The sequence below is a fragment of the Notolepis coatsorum genome (assembly GCF_963971535.1).
Source record: "Notolepis coatsorum genome assembly, chromosome: 3".
Taxonomy (NCBI): Eukaryota; Metazoa; Chordata; class Actinopteri; order Aulopiformes; family Paralepididae; genus Notolepis; species Notolepis coatsorum.
This window is the reverse complement of record NC_140167.1, coordinates 29405804-29415497: the sequence shown is the minus strand read 5'-3', so window position 1 is coordinate 29415497 and position 9694 is coordinate 29405804. Positions and strand designations below refer to the sequence as shown.

At 43.3% G+C, this 9694-nt stretch overlaps 1 protein-coding gene across 1 annotated transcript in view; it reads left to right on the top strand.

The window, feature by feature from the left end:
• The first annotated feature begins 5137 nt into the window (after nucleotides 1–5137).
• runx3 (RUNX family transcription factor 3) overlaps nucleotides 5138–9694 on the top strand; it is a 17034-nt gene continuing 12477 nt past the window's right edge. Inside the window, exons 1-3 of the mRNA XM_084311136.1 lie at nucleotides 5138–6419; nucleotides 7286–7442; nucleotides 8708–8812. Of these exons, the coding sequence (XP_084167262.1) occupies nucleotides 6165–6419; nucleotides 7286–7442; nucleotides 8708–8812 (517 nt within the window). The 5' untranslated portion in view covers nucleotides 5138–6164. The remainder of the gene's footprint in view (nucleotides 6420–7285; nucleotides 7443–8707; nucleotides 8813–9694) is intronic.

Sequence of the window (9694 nt, the reverse complement as noted above, 5' to 3'; positions counted from 1 at the left end):
TCTGAGTGTCATGAAGCTCTGACTGTCCTGAAACTCTGACTGTCTTGAAGCTCTGACTGTCTTGAAGCTCTGACTGTCCTGAGGCTCTGACTGTCCAGACATAACATGTGCCTGTGTTGTTAGGAACACCCCAAGCAATGTAGACATGTCAACCTGTGAAGGAAACGTTTATTTTTTTTATATATTTTTTTTAACTGCTTCAAGTTTGAATTAAATATTTTTCTTTGTATTTACGAATACCTTTGTTACGAGGAGAATTAACTACCTAAGCATCTTTGTGTATAGGCATTCTTTTGTATTCCGTTTAGGAATACCCACACGAGTATAGAGAGGTCTCTAGTATCTTCTTTGCCACAAAAAAGCTCAGCAACCGTAAATAAAGACTGAAAACAATGGCGTGAGCAGATGGGGGCAACGAGTGGGTAGTTGCCGTTGAAAGGAGTACCGTGCAGCTCATTTCAAATATGGATTTAGATCATGAAAACTGCTCAACGTGTGCCCTATTTTCTCGTCTGAACATCAACAATGACCACCAATCACAACGTGTTGACACATTATGTAATCAAAATTTTGAGACAGTCGGCAATTGGAGAACCAAAGCCATGAGCGAAACCAAACAATCTGTGCCCACTAGCTTTTGTCTCAAAAGGTTTCTCCTACTTGTGTACAGTATATAAACAGTCTCAACGCGAGAATATGACTTGGCTTTGTGGGGACCGGCAGAGTTGGCTTTTGTGGACTTACATCATTGCTGCACACTGGGAGGACTAATCAGAGACACTCTTTGTCATATCGAGCAGGAAAAAAGTCTTATTTCATAGCGAGCTACGTTTCCAAAAAAAGAGGGGAAGGGTAAACAAGTCCAGCATTCCGAGGCCACCGCAGAATTCATCATTCATACGAAAAAAAATACCCCTAGCCCCAAAGTAGAGCTAATTTAATCCGCAAGGAATAAAAAGTCCATTTCATAGGAGTCGTCCATTCAGAACACTCATATTTCCACCCCGGCAGAAACCCCCCGGCTGAAACTGGAGGAGACACTTTTCGGAAGGAATGCGTTCGGTGGGTTGAGGGCCAAGCTCGCCCTGTAATTTGTGAATGTACAGAAATGTGTGACCGCCACAGCGCTCTCTAAAGATAGAAAATCTTTGTCTTATGTCATCCTTGAACCTCAAACTATTTCTAATTGCCGCTGTAGCCCCCTTTCCAAATGAATAGTTGCCCATCCCGAGGCTTATGTGTGCGTGTCCGAAAATAGCTGAGGAGTTTACACAGGCCATGGCGGGATCGGTTTTCAAATGAAAATGACGACTTTTAAAAAGAAGCTCTGTGTTATCCATAGCCGGTCGCCTCCTTCAAAGTGTCTCTTCTAAGTGGCATTAGCGCGGGTGGCGTTTGGAATCAGGTGTAGGCTTTCACATCCTAAAGGCCCTCACACTGGGTCCCCCGCGGCTAATGGGGATCACACTCAAATGATTAGCGTTTACATTGGGACTCTTATCAGTCTGACCACCTGATGCACTGCTGCCGCTCTCCACATGGGTTTTGTGGGGAGCTGTAAATTGGCCTCTTTGAAGGCAACTTCCTGCAGTGACACAACTAAACGACGGTGACAGAAGTCAGACGCAGTGAGAACGCATGCAGCAGACGGCAAACATAGCCTCCCTCTTGTTTCAATGCAAACATTGCATTGTTTCAATGCAACACGGGATTCAAACAAGATACAGATGTTTTCTGTTCTTGGGGGTCTTTCCACTATACATGGGATTTCGGTCATAAGGATTCTATATTTCTAGTATAGGCCTATATACCCCCAATAGGCTCTTTCCACAGCAGACATGTTGGCTTCTTGTCATAGATGGGTAAACACAGTGTGACCGTAGATATATAGAATAATGAGTAGATAGTTAATTATTATCAGAAACACTGTTGTCAGAATGTCTGCTGTGAAAAGGGCCTGTCCTGAAAAGGCCTTATTGATATTCAGCCACAACATTTTTATTTTTTTTTACTAAATGCCACCAGTAAAAGGGGCATTATGAGGTTTATACCTGAAAAACAAATGCACCTTCTTTCTCATTATTGTTTAAAAGAGATGTCTTAACCAATTTATGTTGGTAAAATTGGTATAGGGCCAACATGAGGTGGGTCTGGGGTTTCATATATCCTCCAGGAGTTCTGTCTTGGTTTCAGACTCAACCCACCCGGATCATTAAAAATCGTTCAGAGGCACCGGCGGCTGTGTCCTCAATGTCTGTGCGGCTGAAACCGTAGAAACTGCGTGTTGAAATGTATAGAGGTCTAAATGTGACAGGCGCCCGGAGCGCGCATTACCGCTGTGCAGTGCAGGGTAGTTTTGGGAGTGTGGTCACATATTAATAATGAACTGAGGCAGGAGGACGACTGAAATATTACCAGCATTATCTCCAGTCGAGCTTTCTCGTTGTAACTATATGTGTCTCATATAGCGGCCACTCGCTGATTGTTCTTTTCTGAAATTATGTCTTTAAATATGAATCTGAGAAACCCTGCTATGAGTCCAAGTGGCCTGTGAGATTATAAAATATAGCCTATAGGCCTGCAGTATATTATGAAGGTGCTGCACTGCCAATATTTTTCTAATTGGATAATCGCTCTCTTTAGGTAATGTTCTATTATGCTGTGTTGAGTATTGGCGCTTATTGTGCTTCACTTCCATGCTGAAACGTTGTTGAGGCCATTTGTTATGTTGCGCGATTTTCTCCCTCACACAAACGGGGATGACAATAACGTCCGCCATAATGGTGAAATAACGCTCTGCATGGTTCAGACGTTGCATATCTATACGTTTGGCCCCTTCCCTAATTATGATTTCTTCATTTTTCAACTTCTCAAACCAGTCTATACTCTTTGGCAGCACGCGCACAAAACGAATCTTCTCGTCTCCCTCGCGGCTGTCCGCAAGCCTTTGGTTTTGGCTCTTGACTCGACCTGACTCTCCATCAATGTGATAGAGAGACAGTTAAGGGCCAATCAATCTAAAGCCAGTCTGAAATCTCCCCACACCCTGCATAATTGCACTACGTATTCATATAGTAAACAACTATAAAAAAAAAACGCCACACACACGCACACAAACACACGTGCACGCACGCACACGCACGCACACACACACACTCACACACGCACGCACACACTTATAGTTGTTTAATTCGATTTTAAATCAGGAGCCTCTGGATAGTTTTGTGTGGTTTATCATCTGCCGTGTATGAGACATTACTCTTTTAAGAATTCTAACGTTTTTGTTTTTGTCATTTAAGTCACAAAAACCTTCACAAATAATACAGTATACAGTTTCAAGTACAAACTCATTTTTTTAATGTTCAACAATATAAGAAAATTATTTATATTTAACTTTTATTGCCATATGATGTATGTATTTACAATAAAATGAAGAAATGTGAAATGCAGCAATTGAGTTTCTAAAACGATGGTTTCTAAAACCTTACGAGATAAATGTCACTTTATCCACGGCGTCACTGATAAAACTGATAAACGAATAAATCGGAATTATTTTATGATAACTTAAATCCAATCAAATAATTAAGCATTTGGGTTATTTTTTGGTATATAAGCAAAATAAATGCCCAATTGCGTATGACATGTAAAAACGCCACAATATCTTCCATCAACAACAACAATAAGACCCAGAAAAACGAGATTCGTTTAGGGGGGGGAAATTCGCCCATATTTTAAACAGCTTTTCGTGCAAAAATAACTGTTTGTTTCTCTGCTGATTTGAGACGTCTGCCTCGTGCTCTGTGTCGTGAGGCTCATTGAGAAGACAAACGCGCCTACTAGTGTCTGGAAGCAGCGTTGCTGGAGCCTGGTACCTTGCAGGGTGTGCCGCCTCTCAACGCGAATACACTGCATCCCAGAATTATAATGAACACAGCCCGGGGTAGTTTGGCACATTATATATATCTATGGTTTGGCACAGCCACGTTTTGTTATGCTGTTATTGAAGAAGAAGAAGAAGAAGAAGAAGAAGAAGAAGAAGAAGAAGAAGAAGAAGAAGAAGAAGAAGAAGAAGAAGAAGAAGAAGAAGAAGAAGAAGAAGAAGAAGAAGAAGAAGAGTTGGTTTGCTTTCAGTTTCTAATTAATTGAGTTCAATCAAATTCAAGCGACACAGATCTATCTTAATTAAATCCACAATTAAACTTCTGGAAAAAGATGTCCTAACCAGTACTTATCTGTACTTTTATTATAATTTTTTTAATCACCTGCTAAATAGATGAGGGTGAGGGGGGTATTGGGCCTTAGTAATACAAATAAAAAAAATAAAAAAACATCCTTACCTCGTCTACACATCCTTACCTCGTTACCCTCGTATGTAATTATTGTTGATGCAAATGAAAGAATATGGCTATATGAGACTGAGAGAACTATATTGTGATGGACCACAGAGGAGAGTCAATGAGAGAGTGTCTGCTGCCTCTCTATAATCCAATCTAAATCCATTTATGCTTTTACAGAAGAGACATTATCCAAGTTGTTAAGAGCATAATTGTGCAATACAGTGGCAAACAGCAAATTTCTTTGTAATCTATTAAAAAAACACAGTTTCTTGTTTTAATTTTATTTTTTATAGTCGATATTAGAAAACATCTTTCTGTTTCTCTCTCTCTCTTGACGATGCACGAATGGATAAACAATTGGTGAACGTATGGCTTGTATGTGGTTAAACTATAGGTGCTCTTCATAAATGTATTCACGGCAGGGATTAGTCATAATTCGTATTTATATTTTGTTTGTTTCATACTCAAAACTATATAATCTCCTATCCGGGACACTGTTTGTTTCAACGCATCATTTTGCATTTGTTTCTATACCGTGTTAACTTCTCTCTATGCTAAATAAAACATAGGGATTTGGAAGCAGAGAAAGGCAGAGATATGTATCAATAATTCATATTCATGGCTGTGTGACAGAATAAAGGGTGAAGAAGGAGCGGAGAGTTTGATTGGTCTAATGAAAGCCCAACCCAGCCGACTCATTGGTCGGAGTCATCGCCACACTCCCCACCACTAAACACTCAAATGACTTGGGTAAATAATATCACGGTACTCCTCACTCTCGAACCACCATTCACCCGGGCGACTCGTCCCTGTGTGCCTAAGCTGCATAAAGGATCACTTTTAAAAGATATAGCCCACTGAAAGAGAAAGCAGTTATTACGCGAGTATAGCCTATTATAGTTTCTGGATCTCGGGTTTTGCTTTTGCAATTCATTTTGGGGATAAAGTTACAAGAATCCTTGATACGGAAGAGAAGAACGTTTACGAACATAAAACGTCCGCAACTTGTTATCTTATTATATATCCGAGCATCGGTCTCGGGGTCGAAAAACCCGAATATCTGACTTTATTGAAGGGGCGACGGTTCCAGTGCGCTGCGCGCCGCGGAGTCTGGCGGCGGGACCAGAGAGAGAGAGCGCGCACATCCAGGGGTTTATTCTCAGTCACGGAACCTGATCATTCATCAACAAAGTTCGAGCAAGCGAGACAGTCAACTGGATTGCCTCTTACTAAAGGACTGGATTACATGTATCATTGCGTACAGCTGGACTTTTATTGGCAAGACTTTGTTTAGTAAACACATTTGCGATTCTTCACGTGAAGGTCTCAGTTTATATATAGCCCATGTGTTGATAAAGGCTTGTTGTATGCATTGGTTATGTCGTTTAAGTGGGCTAAGCTAAATGTGTAATGCATGTGAATATTTCACCAAGTGTGAAACGGTGTGAAAAGTAGTAGCCGAGCTATAAGCATAGTGCTGAGATAGCCTACTTTGGAGAGTTTGTGGTTTTCTGGTTCTGAAACCAGAAACATAAAATAACTCGATGTTTCTCAGGCTGCTACATCCTGTGCAGATGATATAGCACATAGTCATCAGGCTTTATCGTTCTGTGAGACAGATAGCGAGGCTCTCCCACTCTGCCAAGAGCTTCCAACTCATCATCAGTATAGCAGCCAGCAGGGCGCACTGAGCTCCATCATCACCCCGTCTGCTGGACTTCACTGAGAGCTGGGAAAGACAGTTCCACCCCCCCCCCCCCCCCCCCCCAAAAGAGCCGAATCTCCAGCTAAAAACCCACTGAAGTGGCCTTGACCCAAGCTGTTGTGATGCATATTCCCGTAGACCCGACTACCACCAGACGGTTCACGCCGCCCTCCACGTCGTTCCCCTGCAGTAAGATCGGAGACGGCAGCGGCATGACCACCCCGGGGCCGCTGAGGGCGCGACCCGACACCCGGAATGTAGTGGACGTCCTGGCGGACCATGCCGGCGAACTGGTCCGGACCGACAGCCCGAACTTCCTCTGCTCCGTGCTGCCCTCACACTGGCGGTGCAACAAGACGCTGCCCGTGGCGTTCAAGGTAAGGCGAGCCATGCATTATTATTATTATTATTAACATGCGGGTGTATCAAAATCCACAATATTTAATTAGGACATGTGCAGTGTTTAGACCACATAGACGATACACGGGGAAGTATAGCCCAAACTGGAAGACTTGTTGGACATTTAAAGTGTTTTACGCACAGCTGTATGAAAATAACGTAATTTAGGTTGATCGAATTTAACAATTAATGTACTCTGCACGCGTTGAACTTTCAACTTTAATTGCAGAATTTTTTTGTATTTGATTTATGAATAAAACATACATTTGTGCTTCGATATAGACTACAACCCGCATCAAGCATGTCTAACATTATATAGTGGGCTATTTCTACTGATACAAATAATAAGTGAAATTATTGCCTGGAATAATTCTCGTGTTTTTAGACTCTGTATATAGGTTACCACTTTAAAAGGTTTCACAGTTCTGTTTATATAGTAAATAGCTATAAGGCTTGTGCTTAAATGCCACAGAGGCCTAAAAGTGGCATACTTTTTACACCGACATTGACATAGAGGCCGACGATATATTAAATAATTCCGTGATGATTTAAAAAATGTAAATTAATTTACAACACTATTATGTTATGAATTCCACTGCAATGAAATAGCCAAATAAATTGTTTATAATAACACAAAAATGATATGTGTCCATCCTATATCGGGGTATTGTTTCAAATATTTTTTATGAAGCACGGATTTTGGCTTATTAATATTGTTTGGTTTTTTGCGTTGTGTTATTTTCCCTGCCGGATGCGGTTTTGCGCATCGAGTATGTGTTTGGGTTTTACACCGCGGCGTGTGGTGATGATGGTGACCCAGGCTGACCGCCTCGTGTTCCTGCAGGTTGTCGCACTGGGTGATGTGCCCGACGGGACCCTGGTCACCGTGATGGCCGGTAACGACGAGAACTATTCCGCCGAGCTGAGGAACGCCTCTGCGGTGATGAAGAACCAGGTGGCCCGCTTCAACGACCTGCGCTTCGTGGGCCGGAGCGGCCGAGGTGAGCAGAGAGCTCCTCCCTTAGTTACCACTCACCCCATTTACCTGTCATCATGCAAACCCACTGGCCTGCGTCACTGACACTGAGCTGGCATGGAAACACTGAATGTCATTTTCTTAATCCGAGGGAATAGAAATAATTATCCTGGGGGTGTGAGGAAAGGATGAAAAACCACCTTGCAATTCATCTCCTGGGGCAATTTGCAAAACTAGACACACCGCCATTTAGAGAAGACCTCATTGCGCAGTGTGTAATTATAGGTATTAGGCTATATGAGTGTTCATTCGTCTGGAGAGAAAACAATCTAATATAACGCGTGCTTATTAACTGTTACACATTTTGTGTTGTGGTTAATGTGTAGGCCTATAATATAGGCCTACACATTAATATTATAGGATACCCAAAACTGACACGGGTGCCTCTCGTTTAAATCGCAGGCGCGGGGAATAACCAATTGCAGGCTAAACAAACCAATTTTCAGGTATCAATAAACAAATAGTCTGGGGCATATTCAGGTTGACACTTTTAAAAGCTTGCCTGTTCGCACACCTCTAAAAACTTGAAGTTGCATTTCTGACATTCCTTCAGAACCCTCTCCCCGTCTCCTTCCCTGTTCCTCTCTGGCCCCTTGCCTGCGCGCTCACATATATTTCCCCCCTTAAATGTTACACTTTAAATAGTTGCAGACTGATGAATGGAAAACGCTCTCGTCTCCGAATTAAAAAGTACCTTTCATTTCTGTAGTCAATTACCCCACCCCATGATTCCTTCCACAGTCTCTTTTTTTTAACAAGAGATGCCTTTTTTTTTTATGAAAGCGGCGCTTCATAGCCAGGGACGAAAAAGCGGACCGTTGCACGAGCGCCTCTCCTCCACATGGTCTCCGGCAGATGAGCTGGGAGGAAGCTCGTGCAAGATCCAGTCTTGTTGAACAATAAAATGTCGCTGTAAGCCTTTTCGAACAATCTGGAACACATTGCCTCAATAATTTAAATCATGCCCACAGTCAGCTCCATCAAAGGGGTGGTCCCGTTCTTGCTTTTAATTCACAAACTTAAAAGGGACCAAATCCGGTGGTAATTTAAATTGCACAAGCAGAGTATTGTTGTACAAAAAAATACATTACAATAATTTTTTTTAAATAAATAATAAGTCATAATGTCACAATAGATTTAGGGGGGGGAAAAGTCGATCTCCCCCTTCATGAAGTGAAATGACAGTCTTGGGTCCATTCTGACTATTGATCTGCTCTGTGTGCCTCCCAGGGAAGAGCTTCACCCTGACCATCACAGTGTTCACTGGCCCTCCTCAAGTGGCCACTTATCACCGTGCCATCAAAGTCACTGTAGACGGGCCAAGAGAACCTCGCAGTGAGTACCCCCCCCACACACACACACACACACACACACACACACACACACACACATGCACACATGCACACACGCACGCACACACACACACACACACACACACACACACACACACACACACACACACACACACACACACACACACACACACACACACACACACGCACACACAACACACGCAAAATGCCGAAAACACTGAAACTGCCACCGGTCAAGGTCTCCGTCTGTATTTGTAGGAGAAAGCAAAGGTGTGGTTGGGTCTGACTCTCTGAGCCTTGCAGGGGGACACAGTTCAGAGAGTCGCTGAAAAAGACCATCTATTCTTGGCTCAGAGAGAGAGAGAGAGAGAGAGAGAGAGGGGGGGGTGTCATCACTACAGCCTAAAACAACCATATGAGTCATATGCAGATGATAGCAGAAAATATAGCTCAGTGTGTGTGTGTGTGTGTGTGTGTGTGTGTGTGTGTGTGTGTGTGTGTGTGTGTGTGTGTGTGTGCGCGAGCGCACGCGAGTGCATAAAGACAAGCGAACACATGGCCCACACTGTCAATGAAGCTTGGTGGTTCAACAAGAGGGGTTGACCAGTAATTGCAATCGATGGACAATGCAGTCAAGTGTGTGTGTGGATCAGAGGCACAGGGAGGGGCTGCAGTGGAGGGGAAACTGTAAAGCGTATTAAGGCATAACCCCAGACCGCTAAGAGGAGGCAGGCGGTGTGTCTCCAAGCCGCAGATGGCGCGCTCAGTGACCTCCCACTCCCAGCGCTGGCCAGAGGGTCGTACCTGGCCGACCACATAAGTGGCTGGTTGACTTAACACAGGGCAGACCCGGCCGCAGTTAGCCCTGGCAGCAAAGGCCGGCGCGCTAAAGCTGTTAGCGCCA